This window comes from Hemicordylus capensis, chromosome 4 (genome assembly GCF_027244095.1).
Source record: "Hemicordylus capensis ecotype Gifberg chromosome 4, rHemCap1.1.pri, whole genome shotgun sequence".
Taxonomy (NCBI): Eukaryota; Metazoa; Chordata; class Lepidosauria; order Squamata; family Cordylidae; genus Hemicordylus; species Hemicordylus capensis.
Window position 1 is genome coordinate 175,750,700 of NC_069660.1, and position 19,396 is coordinate 175,770,095.

Below are 19,396 nucleotides of genomic sequence, written 5' to 3' on the forward strand. Positions count from 1 at the left end.
CACATGTGCAGGCGCCATTTGCATGGATAGCAAGGTGTTGCTGTCTACACCACGTGAATGCTGGTGCCACGTGCAGGTTCTTGGGACAAGCGGCGCCATAGCAGGAAGCTGCATGTGGCAGCAGAAAGCAGGTAAGGACCTGCTCTCTCACTCTCTCTTTTTTAAAAGATCCTGCTCCCTACTCCCCTCCCCACAGCACCAAACCAGTTCATGAACCTCAGTTTGTGCACATCCCTACCTTCCAGTTTGATGAAGAACCATTGATGAACACTCTTTTCTGACCAGTCAGGGTATAAACCTTTATCTTTAACTGGATTGTGCCTTGTAATTTTTATTCTATGGGTAAATGTTGTCTGGAATATTATGACAATGTCAAAATCACTACACTAAATTCAGAGAAATTAGTTTATCCAGGTCTATGAATATAGAATCTATGAATATAGAGTAAGTTAAATACATTTGATGGATACACATATCTCTTTCTATAACAGAAAAAATATTATTAAGCTTCATAATTAACATTATAAATTTCAAACTCACTTTGAACAGCCATGATGCAAATATTCTGAGTGGTGGAATTAAAACAGGAGGAGAGGGAGTAGACTGATTATCCAGACTGATAGCAAGATTGTCTCTTATCTAAATACCAACAATAATAAAAACAAACACCAAACTAATCAGTAAAACATGCAAAATCTTAAAGCATTAAAATGAATAGCAATTTTCTTGCTACCCTTTTAAATATAAAGCATAGGTTCTAACAGTTTTTCAGGCAGCCTTTTGCAAACCCCCAAACTCAACAAAGCTCTTGATTACATGGGAAAGATTCTGAAATGAAGCAATTTGTACCAGTGACACTCCAGTCACACTCTTCCTTCACTATATGATGCCAAAGGAACATTAGTTACATTCTTCCTCATTGCTGACCAGATTTCCCCCATTTCTTATCACTGTTCTATGATAGGTATGGTCCTGAAACTGGAGGAGTTATTGTAAAGCCCTACATAAAACAGGTTCTACTAAGTGCTCACCTGCTAGGGAATAAGCAGGGTAAAGGGTAACTCATTCAAGCCCTTAGGCCTTCCTCCACAAATCTGAACAGCAAGCCCACTGCCCCAAGTAAAAAATTGAGGCTAAATTGTAGGTTATGTTTGAGGGAGTTTCAGGAAAAACATTTCCCTGTATCTATACAGACCATTCAAATCTTGTAACATTTGTGGAAGCTGAACAAGCAACATTCTGAATAGGGAGCTATTAGCCTAGGCCCTCCTTTAGAATGGAGAGACACAGAGAGGGAGAGACGCAGAGAGAGGGAGAGAGAGAATACATGTGCTTGTAAAGGCAGACCTCAATATCCATGGATTCGTTATCCGTGGATCCGTGATTGGGTAAAGGACACCCGACCTTGGCATACGGGGTATGGGGGCACGCCAAGCTTGTGTAGCTGCGGGTTGGGGTTGTTGTTGTTGTGTTTCGGAGCCTCAAAATGGCTCCATTTTTTTAAAAATGGTGAATTTTGGCTGATTTGAAGGCATTCGGGGGCACAGCGCAACTCAGGGGGAACAGCTGAGATGGTACGCAGCTTCCCCCCACATCCATGTTGCTTAACCATTTTCCCTATCCGTGGTTGTACCATTGAACAGAACCCCTGCAAATATCGAGGTCTTCCAGGCAACTGTAGTAATGTGGTAGTTTGGGGGACAGAAATGTGTGTTCCCCTTTAGAGGACCTTGATCTCTCAAGAACAAGTACCAGAGTCCCTTAGTCTCTGCTGGCAATTCCTATTCATAGGAAGGAGGAGCCAACAGGGTGTTGCAGCCAACTGGGAAGAGGGACCATTATAATCATGGACACTGAGATCCCAAGGACAATGGGAGTGGATTTACAGGCCCCAAAATATATGTGAGTAAATGAGTTAAGCCTCTGGTCGCCAAAAGTGTCTAAAGCTCTAGAAGGAGCAATGCTCTAGAAGGAGCAGTGTCTAAAGGACACTTGCCATCTGGTATTATTAATATACACACATGTCAGTGTCATGTCCAGTTAGAAAAAAAATCAGACTGCCAGAAACATAAGAAACATAAACAAAGGGTGTTAACCGACACCAATTACTGTCCTGGGGGGTAGGGGGCTTGTGTTAAAAGCTTGTTCTGTACCCAGAAGACTGATGCTTGAGCTCTGCACTTGGAGACACACAGTACACTGGGGTAATTGTTTATTTCAATTTCTTATTGGTAGGGAATTTGTTATTGTAATCCAATTAGTTGAGCATTTCACTCATGCATTGCTCTTCCCCCTATTTTAAAGTACATAGAACAATTGTAGCAACAAGGAATTCTTGAGAGAGGATACAATTATGTTTGGGGGACTATTGAAAATGTATTTCAGATATTTAGGACACAGCTTGCTCAACATAACCAGTCTACATTGATGTTAAAATTTTAACTACAGCTCTGTTGCTTATTTGGAAAAAAGGGGTTAATGTAAGAGGTGTTATTAAAGTGCTTAGAGTGAATGTATGGTTAATTGTGTTATTTATTTATTTATTTATTCATTCATTCATTCACTTACATTTTATATCCCGCTCTTCCTCCAAGGAGCCCAGACCAGTGCACATAGTTAAGTTTCCCCTCACAACAACTCTGTGAAGTAGGTTAGGCTGAGAGAGAAGTGACTGGCCCAGAGTCACCCAGCTAGTATCATGGCTGAATGGGGATTTGAACTCTGGTTTCCCCGGTCCTAGTCCCACACTCTAGCCACTACAAGTACTTGTTACTTGGTCTATGTTCACAGCTAACACTATTTATTTAAAATATTTATATCCCAACTTTTCAAAAATGCACAAGGCAACTTATAAGAATCTAAAACAAAAAACCATAAAATCACAGAAGGCAGCATTCACTAAAATGATACAGAAATTCATACTAACAAAAGGCCACTTTAAAAGGGATGGGTTTTCATCTGTTGGTGGAAGCAAAAAACAATTGGCACACACTGAGCCTCTTAAGGCAAGGGGTTCCATAACCTTCCTGCTGCTAACAAAAGGACCTCTAGATGCCCACCAAATGTCCCTCAACAAAGGCAGAACACATAGAAAGGGCTCTTCAGATGACTCCTAAGCACAGGCAGGCTCATTTAGGAGAGAGATGGTCGTTCAGGTACTTGGGGTCCAAGTAGTTTAGGGCTTTAAAAGTAATAACGATCACTTTGAATTGTGCCCAGAAAGTAATCAGAAGCTATGGCAACTGATGCAGGATAAGTGTGATACAGTTTAATGCACCTGTCGAACATAGGCAAAGGCAACCCTTGCCACTGCTGCCACCTGGGCATCTATGGCCAGATGTGTATCAAAGAATACCCCCAGACTGCATATCTGAGTTTAGAGGGAGAGCTACCACACCCAACTTCAGGTGAAATCCAAGGCCCCGAGTACCATTACTCTACTAACCTTTTCTCAGACAAATTAGATTCAACCTTACCTTTGCTAATTTGTACCACAGTTCGTAGAGATATTCAAAAACTTGGGCATGTATTTTAGGAGACTGGATATTGTTCACATCTCCAAGAATTCCCAATATTCTTCGCCATAACACAGCAGCAGAATCAGAATGCCAGCCTATAAGATTCCCTCCAGCAATTATACTGCAGTCATCAGCAAGGAACTCACTGCTGTCTGGAAGAGAAAATTGTACTAATGACTAAAACATGCACAAGTGTGAACAAAGGAAGGGCCTATATATCACAGCAGCAGAGTGCACAAGCAGGTGAGGTGGCGGAAACTGCATCTTAGTATGCTCTATGAACAAATACATTCTACCCCCCTGTACAAGATCCTTGCAATGCAGGCTGGGTCACCCTGTGCCAGGAGTACAGGGCATTGAGTACTTTGACTCATTGCAGCATCTCCAAGTGCAATGTTTTAGTCCCCCCACCCCAACCACTACTCATTTATGTAAGGAGAAGTAAAAAACAAAACAAAACAAAACAAGTGTGCTTAAGACACAAACAAGTTGGGGGCTAAACCAGTTTGTTTCTTGTCATACTGAAGTGTGAAAATCTCATACAAGACACACAAAACATATTCTGGATGAAGCCATGCTACAGCTTTACTAACAAGTAAGGAGAGCACCTGAAGGAAAATGGAAATTTTTACTTACTATAAATTCTTGTTGCTGAGAAAGATACTCTCTCAACACTAAAAAAACACATTGCTCACATGTAACCCTTGATCTGGAAGAGATCCGTTGCAGTCATAAGCATGGGGTACTGCACCTGCGTGGAACCATTCAGGAGGAATCGACTAGTTCCTCGATCCGCCTTGCCCCGCCCCTTGCACATGGTGCATTCTGTTGATTTGGGCAGGCGCTTAGTTCCTGAAGTACCGACATTTGGACTCAGTCATTGCTTGTAGTGTCCAACAAGGTGAGTTGTACTTTATGCTCTGTAAATGTATGATTTGTCACTTCTCATACTGCAGTGAGGCCAGTGGGAGGGTCTTATGATTGCAACGGATCACTTCCAGATCAAGAGTTACAGGAGAGCACATTAATCACCCACTCTTATGAGTGCTAAGACCATTTTTAGCACACCTGAAATTGGCCTGTGCTGCAGAGCGAAGGTCCAATGTGTAATGCTTCAGGGAGGTATGCTCAGAGGATCAAGTCACTGCCATGCAGATGTCTCTGAGGTTAATGCCAGCCAAGTGGGCAACGGAGGTAGCATAAGCTCTAGTGGAGTGAGCCCACACAGATTTCGAAGGCTCCACCTTCTGGTATTTGTACATCATGACGATCAATTCCACTATCGAGTGGGAAAGGCTTTGTCTCGAAATGTGGCAACCCTTTACTTTGCCTTTGTAACCTACAAAGAGGTGTTTTGTCTTTCTATAGGGTTTGGTCAGTTGCAGATAGAACAGAAGTGCACGACGGTCATCCAGGGAATGTAATGACTGTTCTAGGGCCGTCGTGTGATTCCAGAAGAAGGTAGGTAAGACAAAGTCACTGTTAATGTGAAAGTCTGTAACAATTTTAGGCTTGAAATCTGGGTCCAGGCAAAGCACTACTTTGTCTGGATGGAACTTCGTATAAGGAACATCAATGTGTGGGGCATTCAGTTTGCCCTCTCTCCGAGCTGATGTTATGGCCAATAGAAAGGCCATTTTCAAAGTCACAAGTTTAGGTTGAGCTGCTGCCATAGGCTCAAAGGGGGGTTCCATTAAGGCTGATAGAATAAGAGAGAGACTCCGTTGTTCGGAGAGCTGCCTAATCGGTGGGTAGAGCTTGTTCAACCCTTTCATGGATCTTTTGGACTCTGGGTGTGAGAAAACTGACTTTCTGTCCCAGCCGGAATGGTGGGCAGAAATGGCTGCCAGATGGACTTTTATGGAAACACTGGCCAACTTCTGCTGCTTCAGATCCATGAGGTACAGTAACACTTGTTAAATAGATGCAGCATGAGGCAACATGTCATGTTTTTGTGCATATATACTGAAGCGCTTCCACTTGCTGTCGTAGTTAATATGAGTTGATTTCTTCTTGTCGTTCAGGAGTATGTAATTCAGCAGCCTATCCTACAGGTAGTCATGCTTAGCATTTTCAAATGGGGGGGGGGCAGATTTGCCTACTCTCCTGTATTAAGAGATCCTCGTGTTAAGGTAGCCGATGGTGGCAACTCTTCCAAGGATGGCAGTGACAGTTTGAGTGCCTGCTGAAACCATGGGTGCCATGGCCATCATGGAGCAATCAATATGTTATTTGCAAGTTCTTCTAGTACCTTTGCCAGTATCCTGTTCAAAAGAAGCTAAAGGTGGTGGTGAAGGAGGTGGGGAGAATGTAGAGAAATCTCTGACCCCAACTGTATTGGAAGGCATCCCCTCTCGAGTTGTGGCCGATGCTGGCTCTCGAGCAAAACTGGGAGCACTTCTTGTTCGTGGATGTTGCAAACAGGTCCATCTCCAGGGTGCACCAGTCTCTGAACAGCACCTGGAGGTATTCCAAGTTGACTTCACATTCATGTTGTTGCTGGTAGAGTTATGACCTGCTTAGGAGATCCACTAAAGTGTTCTCTACTCCTTTGATGTGAATGGCTGTCAATGTAATCTGTTGTGCTATGCTCCAGTTCCAAATCTGCAGGCGTAGCATGCAAAGGGTATGGGACACCATTCCATCCTGGCAGTTTAAATACACAATTGCCGTGTTGTCTAAATTGATCTGAACCATTTTGCCCGTCAGGAATGGCTGGAAGGACTTTAGCGCTTGAAAGACTGCAAGCAGTTCTAAAAGGTTTATGTGCAGTTGGTGCTGGTGTAGAGACCACTAACCTTGCACTCTGAGATCCCCGCAGTGGGATCACCAGCCCTGCAAAGAAGCATCTGTTGTGACCAAGGCTGTTGGTTGAGGCACCTGGAAGGGTACACCTGACATCGTTGCCTCCCTCTGTCCACCACCAAAGGGAAAGTAGAACTGGATAAGGGATTGCCAGCAGCTTGTGAGCACTGTCAACATTCAACATTCTGCTGGAATACCGATAGAAACCATAGTGGAAGGCGTCTGAGTTGTAGTTTGGCATAACGTACAGTGGAGGTGCAATCTCTTTGCATCTCCCGTGCCTTTTGTCTGGGCTGGGCTACAAAGGTAGCTACTATGGCCGTGATACATAAGTAGTGGTCCTTGGACAGGAAAGCCCTTTGTGCTTCTGCATCCAGTACTGCACCTATGTAGTCTATCCGTTTCACTGGCTCCAGACTGGATTTTGTCCAATTGATCTGGATGCCCAGGTCTGGATCATGATCTGTTTGCTCAGGTCTTCGAGCAAACTGAGGACTGTCGAGACATGTGAAGCTAACTTGTCTCTTTGTCTTTCTACCAGGAGCACGTTGTGGAGCTATGGAGAGACCATCAGCCCTCATGACCGAAAATGTGCTATTATCATGGCCATGCATTTGGTAAACACACAGGGCGATATTGCTAGACCAAATTTAAGTAAATTGTAGTGATAGATCTGGTCCCCCACCTGAGGTACTTCCTGTGGTTGTTTTGGATCCCTATGTGGAAGTACCCATCTTGGAGATACAATGTCGTAAAACATTCCTCCGTGTGAAAGAGAAGAAGGATGCTTTGCAATGTCATCATACAAAACTTGCGCACATCCATGTGAAGGTTCAACCACTGCAGATCCATGATTGGTTGTAGACCCTCATTCTGCTTTGGAGCCTGGAAATAACTAGAGTAAAAACCCCGCCATTGATCTGAATCGGCAATATGTCCAAGAGGGTTTGGGCTGCTTCCATCAAAAGTGGGGATGCTGGTGTGTATGTAGCACATCATCATAGATAGCTGCCTGCAAACGTAGGGCTCTATTCTTTGGTGAGAAAAAGCCAGGCATATTTCACAAGTAGAAGTATTGTGCTCCTCACCTAAGCAGAGGAGACAGAGGTTGTGGTCATCCACTGAGGGAAGTTTCGCATTACAGCAGAGACACTGTTCAAACGTTTTCTTTTTATCCATAGTGAATAAAAGAATAATTTAGGGATACTCAAGTGTCATCATCAAAAGTCCGATCCGAGTTAATCCATCGTATTATCTGAGGTCGTTGCTGAAATTTCCGTTCGTGGTTTTTGTTTTTGTTTTGTTTTAAACTTTTAGAGTAAGATTGGTGAAATCTGGTCCAAGTCAAAAGGATTAAATCAAACTAATTGTGCTTTCTCCACATCAATGGAATGCACCATGTGCAAGGCACATAGAGGAGTTAGTCAATTCTGCCCAAATGGTCCCGCAAAGGCACAGTACCCCACTTTTATAAGTGCAACGGATCATGATCCAGATCCAGGGATTATCCCATGAAACTAATTGCCAGGAAATATAGGACTAACAAAAGGAAGCCCTTTTTCATACAGTGAATAATTAATCTATGGAATGGGCCTGATCCAACAAGGCTGCCCTTATGTTTTTAAGGTAGGATGACAATTACCCTTCAAAATGTCCCTCCTAGGCCTGTGCAGTTGGATAAATCTGATAAGCATATTGGGCCAATAGTACCCATATTGGTATTATTGGCAGTAATTCCAGAACCTATAGGAAAGGGTCCTTGAGAGTACAAAATTCTAAAAGGACCCTTCCTATCAGTTCCAGAAAAAAACATGTTTTCGATATGCTTATCAGAACCCCCACTTTAACAACTAAGCCCAGCTGAAATTAATAGGATTTACATTAATTATGACTAACTTGTCTTATTGATTTCAGTGATGCTTAATCGTGACTAACATGTCTGGATGTTGCCTAGTATGTTTAACATTTGTAACTAAAATATGAAGAATTCATTCCTACAATGCAATATTATATAATCTTTTCTCAAATTGTATAAATCTCTACATCAGCACATTTTCTTCCCAATACTACTTCTGAGAAATTTGGCACAAACTGAATTAATGTGATTTTAGAACAAATGATGTTACCTCATGACACAAATAAGAGTGTCAACTTCTCCTAGTCTGAAAAGCCACAGATATATAAAAAGGTAAAAGGGGGTCATTCTGGACTCACGGTTCCTGCTTGAACAGCAGGTAGAGGCTGTGCCAAGGGTTCACCAGTTACGGCCTTTTCTCGACCAGCAGGCCCTGGCAACAGTAACTCATGCCTTTGTTACCTCTTGTTTGGTTTACCATAATGTGTTCTACCTTGGATTGCCTTTGAAAACAATTCGGAAGCTTCAGCTAGTCCAGAATGCAGCGGCCCGCCTCCTTATAAGTGGCATAAATTTGATAGTGTCACACCCCTTTTACAGTTGCTAAACTGGTTGCCTGTTCGCTTCTAGGTCCGATTCAAAGTGTTGGTTCTTACCTACAAAACCCGTATGGGCTTAACACCTGTATATCTCCAGGATCGCCTCTCTCAGCCCATTGTATCCTGGCCTGTGAGGCCTTCTCAGCTGGCCCTCCTTAGTGTCCCAGGCCTTGGTGTAGTGTGTGGTGCCTGGGCCCGTAGGAGGGCCTTCTCTGTGGCCACCCCTCTTCTTTTGAACACTCCCTCCCCAGATTTGTTCAGCCCCCTCCCTGGCTGCTTTTAAGTGCCTTCTTAAGACCCACCTGTTTTGCCAGGCATTTGACCTTTAATTATAATTAATTAATTGTTATTGGTATTATTGTTGTTCACCGCCTAGTCTTTGGAGAAGGCAGTATACAAGAAAATGTATGTATGTAAGTAAGTAAGTAAGTAAGTAAGTAAGTAAATAAATAAATAGATTGATTTAATCACAGTTAAAACAAGTTATTTACTAAAAAAAAGAACACATAGGAAAACCTGAAGATTCTCAATAGATTTCTACTGATGTATTCATTCATTATTGAATTTCTCCAACCCAGAGGCTGATTAATGGGTATTCAGCACCCTCTAGTGCTCTAGAAACAACATATCACAAACAGTTACGGTACTAAGGTTATATCTTAGGACCAAAGTACATGTTATGTTAAATAGATAGGTTGGATCTATGTGGTTGTTTTAAAAGTTGTAAACAGTAGCCATGGGGAGGCCCATTCAAGGAGGTTAACCTTTCCCTTTGTACTATAACCCCAATAAAAATCCTTACCACCGTGAAGCTGAGATTTGTCTCTGGAGGGAACCTACCATTGGCACCAAATAGCCTTTTTGGGTGGGGAGGGAGAGCAGGATTTCCCTAACCTTAATCTCTCCAGAACCAAATATCTGAGCGCTTTCACCTATTATTGCATTCCTTCTTATGAAAGTGTCTAGAAGAACAGTTTGTCAGGAAAATTAATGCAAACAGATAGGAAATTAAATAAACCACCAAACAGAAGAAACCTTCTATATATAGTTCCTACTCAGTCCGGAGAAGAAGTTTATTTCTATGACAAACTTTAGAAACCACTTTACATGGGCCTAGTCAAGATGTTAATACTATACCATGATTTAGAGATTCTGGAATTAGTCCTAGAGCCACAAAATCTCCCTTCCACACTCTGACATGTACAAATGTAGGAGAATGAAGGCTTTTGGTTACATGTTACATGTAACCCACAGTTCCATGCTACATATACATTTAAGAGAAATGTGGTGTCTTCTAACTACAAACCACAACAAATCAGTTTGTTCTAAAATGAAAGCAAAAGCTTTCATTTTCCTCCTCTTGCACATGCAAGAGAGGAGCAGGGAGCATGTGAGTCCATAGCTCTATGAGGTTCATTCAGGTAGCACTAAACCATATCTGAACCGGGCCAGAGAGCAGCTTCACTATTTTCAAGTGGGGGCCACTTTAGCAACCCCCCTCCCCCAAACTTCAATGTGAGAGTCATCTCCCACTGTACTGACTTCTACACAGTACTAGGCTTTTTCTCAGTGCCCTCTCTTAAGTGCTCAATGGGGAAAGCGATGGGAAGTTACACTGTGGCTATCCTTCTTCCTAGCAGGATACTTATTTGATCCACTCCTGCTGTCCATGTCTGGGAACAGAATGAGGCTGTTCACACGAGCAGTCTTACCAGGGTAGGGCTGCTCGTGTGAAGCACTGGGATTGCAGCTGATCCTGGCACTGCCCCACTGGTTAGCCTTAGGGACCACACTCCTCACACAGTCCATTTAGAGACATCTGGAGGCCAAGCTGTGTTATCCCAGCCTCCAGGATGCCAACCATGTTGGCATGTGAACCATGTGACCTACAAAGAAAAGATCATCTGGGGAGAAGGTAGGAGCACTCCTGCCTTTCCCTGCAGCCCTCCCAACCTGGCTAAAAGGTTGGGTGTACCATCTTAGTGAATCTAGACAGGACAGAGTCAAATTCAGAGAGGGGGTTGGAAATTGATTTGGAAGAATTAAAAGTGTGTCAAATCCTTCCTTTTATCTACAAGTCTGTCATGCAGAAGGGACAGCAGTTTTTCCAGTTAACTTTCTCGAGTAGAAGAGTGCTACTGGGACTAGAGAAAGTCTAATCAAGTTTACTTTTCTCCAGTTTTTATTTGTTAAGATTTATAGTTTATCATCAGTGTAAGCTCAGGGCAAGCAACACAAACTCCTGTCCCAAAGAGTATGGTTGTGCAGTTTATGAAACCTTATGCAATCAAGAATTAATATAAGACGTCTGTGAGCAGTGCACACACCCAAACATATTCACACACATTTTCTTGAACACAGATACCTGTCATATTTGTAGCATCTGACGGACTCAAATTCAACCAGTGCTGTGCATCTGTGTCAACGGAAATATCAGCTGGCATGCTGATGTAATTATTTTCTTCACATACTTGCCAGGGACTCAAAGTGATGTCTACTTCATTATTGTATCCAATGGATGTATCACTAGTAACACTTTCACCTACATGGGGAGGGGGAAAAAAAGATGTTTTCAGTAGTCTAAAGGATTCTTCAAAGAATAATAATTTATTAAGAGAGTGAGAATAAGGTACGTATTACAAGCACAATTAGTGACATCAGCATAGTAACCCTAAATATCTCCAACAAAGTAACCAAGATTAGATTAGATTTATTTGTTACAGTCCAAGACCAGCATCAAAGTAACCAATAAACATATAACTCACTCTTTTCTTTTTCTTTGTGACTTCCATGTGACTGCTGCATGTCTGCTCTGAAATCTAATTCATTTGGACAATTGCCCACCTGAAAACATTTCAAGAAAAAAAAAATCATAGATCAAGATTGTTTCCAGGCAAAATACAAAGTGTTGGTCATAACCTATAAAGCCCTAAACACCTTGGGCCCTTGGTATTTAAGGGAACATCTTCTTCATCATGAACCCTACCTCCTGTTGAGATCATCAGGAGAGGTCCGTCTGCATTTGCCACTGGCTCATCTGGTGGCTACTCAGGGATGGGCCTTCTCCGTTGCTGCCCCGAGGCTTTGGAATGTACTCCCTAGTGAAATAAGAGCCTCCCCATCTCTGACAACTTTTTAAAAGTCTTTAAAGACACATCTGTTCACCCAGGTTTTTAACTGATATTGTTTTGATTGTTTTAATGTTGTTTTTAGAATATTGTTTTAAAATTTTAAATTGTTGTGTTTTAAATTTCTTGTTTTTAAATTACTTGTTTTTGTTTTTAACTAATGTTTTACTTTCATTTTTATCTTGTTGTAAACCGCACAAAGACTTAAGTTTTGGGTGGTATAAAACTATGTTAAATAAATAAATAAAATTGGTTTTATTTTAAAATTATCTCAAATTAACACAGGCTTATTTAAAATATTCATTCATGCATTATTGATTAATTCAGAATTTCTTCTAAATATAATATTTAAATAAATCCCAAGCATATTCCAGTGTAAAAAGTAGTGCATTCAACTAATTTAAGTGGCAGGGTTCTGTATGCAAAATTTGATATTTGTAAGTTCATCGGAAAGTAGGGATCTGCAAATCAATTTGTGGCGGAATTGGTTGGACTCGAATATGGTCAATTTGAGTGATTCGACCTTTGAATTAAATCCCTCTTGAGGGTATTGACCAGATTTGAGGTTAAATTGATTCGGCGATTCAAGTATCCATTTTTAATTTGCCAGCCCTGTGAGTTTCTCTGTAATCTCTGGCTTTTTTTTTTAATCTTGGTCATTCCAGGTCAGTGACCTGGAATGCCCCAGTCTAAAGGCCCAGTTGGTAGACCATTTCTCCAGTAGGGATGTGCACAGTCCGGACTGGTTCAGACCGGCACCAAGGGGGGGGGGTTCTCCCTTCAAGGGCGGGGGGGGGTAGAACTTACCCCTTCCGCCGCTCTTCCCCCTCTGGCTTGCTGGAGAGCTGGTCTACCCATAGAACCCAATAGGTAGACCAAGTCTCCCTTTTAAAATTAGTCAGTCTGCCTTGTAAAATTTAAAATATTTACAAAAATCAACCAAGTGGCCAATAGCTATGTGGGCTGGGTTGTGGGTAGCACCCATGGTGCCCAGCAAGCCAACCCACTTTGGTGCCCTAAAAAATTTAGCTGAATCAATCTGAATTCAAATCAAATCAAATACAAATTGAACAGACCCAGATTCAAAGCCAGCAGATTCGATCTCTAATCGAATAGCAGAATTCGATTCTTGCACAGCCCTATTGGGAAGAATGGCTTTATTTCACACAAAAACATACAAACAAATTCTTCAAAATATATAATAGATAAATAAGAGCTTCATTTTTAGTATTTCCTTCATTTTTAGTATTTTCTAGTTCTTTTAGTATATATGCACTTTTATCTACTCATAAAATGCAATCATCTTTAATATTAGCCCTTCTATTATATGTATCATATATACTTTTTATTTATTTTATGTAGCAGATTTTAAAATCCTATTACCCATTTTAGTTAGCCGCTTTACTATTTTAATTATATGTTTCATGCTTTCCTTTAGTCTATATGTACTTTAGCTACCTTGTTTGCACTTTGTAGTATATTTTAAATATTTTGTATTTTTTTAGTGCCTCCGTTTTTATTGCTATACCACTCTCAATCTCAGTGATACATGTAACATTCATTTTCATAATCTATTTTATTGTATTACTGTATTATATCCTGTGCTGGTCTATGACCATAATAAAGACTGATTGATTGATAGATAGATAAGATATTGCTGGAATACATATGATTTCAATGCATATTACGCTTACTTACTTCTTGGCATGTATCTTCCTTGTTCATAATTCCCTTTGTTTCTTGAATAGATTTAGAATCTGAAGTTAGGTTTTGTGAGCTCTCTGTTTTTCTAACTGTGAAGTGCAAAGGGAGATTTTAAAATAATAAAAAAGAACTAAAATCCTAAATTCAAGAAATACAAGAATTAACAACTCAACACTAACAATAACATCTTTCTAAAACACACACACACACACACACACACACACACACACACAGAGCAATCATAGTAATACTATAGGGGAATGTCTATATTTGGCAAGTCTCTTAAACAGTATAAAAAGTTGGATTACATAAGCATTATTAAGGGGAAAGAGTAACCAAATATAAATGAAACACAGCCTATATTTTTAAAAACGAGATAACCAGATTTTTTTCTAATTGACAGTAATTAAGTCCTCTTTGAAATTAAGGTGACAGAACACTTTCAAGGGATAACTATTTTTGGTACCATAGCAGAGGTTGGTTAAATTTCAAATTAAAACATTAATTACCATATTCCTTTTCAATAAAGATCAAATGTTTAGGGCAATTCTTAACTTTAATTCAGTACAGTTGTGCTTCTGTTATGGTTTGAAATATTATCTAAAGTGATATGACCATTGATTTTTAAGAAAACAGTTGTTTAAAAGGAACTCCAATTCCATGGCATCCTTGCAGAAACTCGTAACGCTTGTAAATTGAGACTACTTTTCCCCCCCTCATAGGCTGAACAAGTTATTTTTGTTAATTATTTATTTATTTCAATAATGAACACCACTGAAGCACTAGGGCAGTCTTATTTGCAGCTTAGAATACTAACATCTGGCAGGTCTGTTAATCTTTACTTTAAGTCACATATCTAACATTTTGATGAAAAATCAGATTTCCTTGTAAAAATGCTAGGATGCTGCTTGTAGATAATACAACCAAAACAGTAGGCATAGTAAAAAAAAATGGGCAGAGCTATAAAAACATGACAACTGATGCATAATGGACCTTAGGCATGACCATAGGCATGACCATAAGTTCATAGAATTCTTCCTCACAAAGACACTTAAAAAGAATATACTTAAATAGTTCCTATTTTTCAAAATTACCTTGAAAAACATCAGAATTGCATTGGTCTCTGATATCAGAGGTGCTACTGCTTCGAGTTAATTGCTCCTGATCTAAAAATGGACCATTATATTCGGTTCCTGCTAAGTTTTCTGATTGCTGGTATTCAGTTCCTGTTCCATTTTCTGATTGTGGATATTCTTCAACTTCTATAGATATTGATAGAAAAGTATTTCAAACATAAATAAATTACAAATGCCCGCGCCTAACATGAATAAAGGGGTGTGACATTCATATAATCAATAATCCCTCATTATCAATTAATAAACATATTGAAAAAGTTAATTATCATTTAGGATTAATCTATATGTTCGTTGGCAAACATAGTTCTGGGAGCCTCAGTCTTCACTTCTCTGCTGCAAAGCAATGGGAAGGGTCATGATTTGCAGGTCACAAGTGACATGCAGGGAAAGGTTTAAGTCCAATTTGCCTACTTTTCCTCCACTGCAAATTGTGTTCCCTCTCATCAGTTTATAGTGAAAACACAAGCCCCATTCAGATGTTTAAAACTGCACTGCTGCAGCTGTCTACACGAGGAACTCGCACCCTACCATGTCAGTCACACTCATGCCCCATTGCTCACGCTTACAGAGGGGCTTGTCTGAAGAAGGAAGAGCCCCAAGTGTGATAGCGGGCACTTCCATCATTGTGAGGCTGGATCAACCCAGCCTCGCAATCACATATGTGCCCGCCATCAAGCTTAGGTCTCTTCATTCTTCAGACAAGCCCCGCTGTGCAGTGTAGTATGTGGGTGATTGACATGGTGGGGTGGGACTTCCTCCCCCTTCATGCCCCTGCACACGGCAACAGAAGCACTTTTCAAAATATCTGAATGGGGCTCAAGTGTCTTGGATAATGTATATAACCATAATGTAAAGGATGAGAGTTAGGGTTAGGAAGCAGGAAGTGGGGAGGCCAAAGGTGAGATTTTTAAAATGTATTTAAGGGGCTAGTAATGGATGAGGTAAAAAGCTGTGGATATTAGAGTACTTAGTGAATTTTTCCTTGGGCCCATATGTAGATCCTAAAGAGGTTAGGCTCTCCCCATCATCATATTCTCTCTGTGGAGGTTCTTTGTTTCCCTCAGTCATGCTAAATACATAGCTGCCTAGTCCCAAGTGCCTTCTCTCTCACAGACAATGTACTTTTTCTCAAGTTACTGCAGTTTTGAATTGTTTCCTCTCTGTGTTCCACTGAATAGGATAATATAAGTTTTATAGCTTGTCACACTAGCTATTTTCTACTGTTTGCAATGTTATTTTAATATTTTATAATTTTCATAAAATCTTTAAAATGCTACCCCTACTGTTAAAATCATTACTGGTATACCTGCTTAATAATCTGTAACTATGCCATGGAATGGGATATTACACACACACACAGTGGATAAGGTAACTGAGAAAACTGGATAACGTAAGTGAGAAAACAAGTGAGTGAACAAGCCATATATAACTCAAAAATCCATCCTCCAGAGTAGCAGTGATGATGGGTGGGATGTGTGAATATCCTGGATCGCTCAAGGATCATCTGTTACAGTTAAGCAACCTGTTTTATCTTTGACGTGATCCTGGTTGTATTCATACAACTGGGCAATTACCAAGCTCAACCCTGGAGGTGGGCAGACTTTGGACTTATCTGTATGGTAAGCTATGTTAGAATTTGCTTCAAGACACCCCTACCAAACGCAACATCATATGTGGATTGTTGGTCCATTGCGTAGTGCTTGATAAAACAGGTGTTCAGAAGACCACCTGGCAGCTCTCTTAAACTCTTCCATAGACATGCCGGAAGGAATAGCAGCAGAAGAAGCTATGGCTCGAGTAGAATGAGCCCTGATATCACCAGGTGGGTCTTTATCCTGGCACTTATAAGCTTCTGCTATGGCTGATACAATCCAATGCGACAGACGTTGTCGTGTAATTTTTTTACCTTTCTTATGCTCTCTATAGGAAACAAAGAGACCCGTATCTTTTCAAAAAGGACATGTCCTATCTAGATAGAAGCCTAAGGCTCTACACACATCTAAGGTATGTAATGACTTCTCCAGATCATACTGTGAATCACTATGACCTGGTTGGTGTGAAAACTAGTATGATTTTTGGAATAAAGCGCAAATCTTATCCTTGTGGAAGCGAACACAGGGTGTTTCTGAATGTAGAGCATTCAACTCGCTAACTCCACGTGCAGATGTTACTGCTATCAGGAAGGCCGTCTTTATGGATAGGAACTTAAGCAATGTAGCAGCTGGGGTTTAAACGGTCGTTTCATAAGACCTACCAAAACGAAAGATAACCTCCATTGACTGACTGGCTTCCTGACTGATGGATATAGATTCTCCCCTTCAGAAAATTTTTAGATAAAGAGCAAGAGAAAACTGTGCCAGTGTCAACTCCACCATGACAGCTAGAAATTGCCGCTAAATGTACTCGAAGTGAAGAGTTAGATAATCCTGACAATCTCAGACTGGATAGATAGATATGGATTTGCAGGACTGTAGCTGTGAATGGGGAAAAGAATGCACTGTTGTATATAGGAAAAACCTTTTCCATTTAGCAGCATAAAGTTTCTTAGTAGAAGCCTTCTTTTCATTAAATAAAATCTATTCTTACAAGGCCTCACTGGCCGCAGATCCATCAGCATCTGAATGTCTGGATGAAGAACTTTCCTGCCATGCATGGAAAGATCTGACAAGGCCTTTTCCCTTCCTTTCAATAGTCTCAGAATTGTCAGGTACCATGTCTGCCAAGGCCAGTTTGGCGTGATCAGGGTACAATCCATTCCATGGTGCAGTATCTTGTTCAATACACGCAAAATCAGTGGATGCAGTGGATAAAAATAGTACAGAGTCCTGCCCCATGACAGGAGAAAAGTATCTCCCACAGATCCTGCATCTACACCTGCTCTTGAGCAGAAGTGAGCACATTTTGCATTGTCTTCCAAGGCAAACAAGTCTACATCTGGGATTCCCCACAAGTTGAAAATGATCTGAAGGTATTCTATAGAAAGGCTGCATTCATGAGCATCCAAGTGATGGACCACTCAGCTTAGTGTATTGGCTTCAGCACTGTCTGTGCCCTTATAGTGAATCGCTACAGGATGAACTCCTTACTATATATGCTAGTCCCACATTTTCAGAGTTAGACTGCACAAGAGTTGTGACACAGTGCCCCACTGGTTGTTCACATAAGTGATGTCACTAATCGTGAGCACACCTCCCTAGGATGAATAAAGACCTCCTCATCTCTGACAGTATCTTGAAAGCACATGGCACGCATAGGCTGACCATAATGCTCCCATGCAGGCATATGCTAAAGGAAGAATGCGAGACAAGAGAATACACTGAACAGACTCTTCTCCAAAATTAAAAATACCCCCTGCTGTGAGCACACCACTGCGATGATAAAGGTTGCAGGGGACTGTAGCAGAAAGCATGCCCACGCCATGACTGGTCAGATTTCCATTGAAGAAGTCTATGATGTTCACCTTGTAGCTCTGTGTGGTGTGCAGTAGGGGACAATGTGGGTGTTTTAGGTACCTCTATGACCATGTCATCAGGGTCTCCCCTATTAGAATAGGTTGTGGATACTGAGTATGCATCTTGTGTCAAAGTTACAGAGGACTTAGTTCCTAGGCACCGACGCAAAAGAGTCTATTGGCATCGAGGTTCCCGACATAAAAACCTTTGATATTGGGACTGCTAGGTCAAGGACGTAATTGACCTAGGAAATCCCAGCCAACCTCAATATTGAAGAACAATATTCAGTGTGGAAGTGTTTTGGCCAAGGTTCCCTTCTGCATTTATGTCAATGTTGAGGTTTTGGCCGGAGTCAACACTGAAGAACTGGAGGGGCACAAAGCTAAACTGTAAAGAGCGTTTTTAAGCACAGTTCTCTATTTTTCCTCATTTGTTTTGAAAAAGATAAACAAATGTTGCAAAGATCAGTTTTGTGCTCTTCTCCCAAATAGAGTAGGCACAGTGTGTGCCGATCTGAGCAGGGGAGAACAGATTGACACTTCCCACACCTCTTATAAGTTTTCTTTTCAGTCATTAACAAATAGTAAAAGTGCCCTGTGAAGAGAGCAAAAACCAATGAAAACATTTTCTCACTTTTTCCTGGAACTTGAGGTGACAAACTGACAAATACCAGAGAAAGAAACTGTCCGTGTCCCCACCCAATGTTACCTGGGTGGTGGTTGGGAAAGGAACTAAGGATAGTGATGCTCTAACTGCCCTTTCCAATCACCATGCTCAAAAGGGAACAGAGCCAGAGCGCTGTGCGGAATGAATCATTTTGGAATGAATCATTTCAAAAAGGGTACTGCACAGGCACAGATCCCAGTTGTATTCACAACTGGGACCATGTCAAGGATCATCAGGTTACCCATTCACCCCATTTGAAGAGATCCATATGGAGCTCTTTAAAATCTGTTTTGGTTTTTACCAGCCTGAATAGTCTGATATCATCTATAGACATGGCCACTTTGCTGTTTACATGAAACTCCAGATCATGTACAAATAGCTTAAAAAGCACCAGCGACAATACAGATCCTAGGAGGACCCCACTTCTTATTTCCCTCCATTATTAAAACTGTCAGTATATTTCTACTATCTCCTTCCTGTTCTTCAACCAGTTTACCAATCCATAAAAGGACCCTGTCCTCTTATCCCAAGAT

General features: G+C 41.0%; 1 protein-coding gene across 9 annotated transcripts in view; it reads right to left on the minus strand.

The window, feature by feature from the left end:
* Positions 1-19,396, minus strand: part of RALGAPA2 (Ral GTPase activating protein catalytic subunit alpha 2) — a 343,889-nt gene that overhangs the window by 210,067 nt on the left and 114,426 nt on the right. For all 9 annotated transcript variants that reach the window (XR_008306232.1, XM_053246348.1, XM_053246346.1 and 6 more), the window contains 6 exons: positions 14,704-14,871; positions 13,604-13,698; positions 11,543-11,621; positions 11,143-11,319; positions 3,477-3,670; positions 541-639 (listed from right to left, as the gene is read on the minus strand). Coding sequence is in view for 8 of the 9 variants with exons in the window: in XM_053246348.1 (XP_053102323.1) it covers positions 541-639; positions 3,477-3,670; positions 11,143-11,319; positions 11,543-11,621; positions 13,604-13,698; positions 14,704-14,871 (812 nt within the window). In the remaining variant the exon portion in view is untranslated. The remainder of the gene's footprint in view (positions 1-540; positions 640-3,476; positions 3,671-11,142; positions 11,320-11,542; positions 11,622-13,603; positions 13,699-14,703; positions 14,872-19,396) is intronic.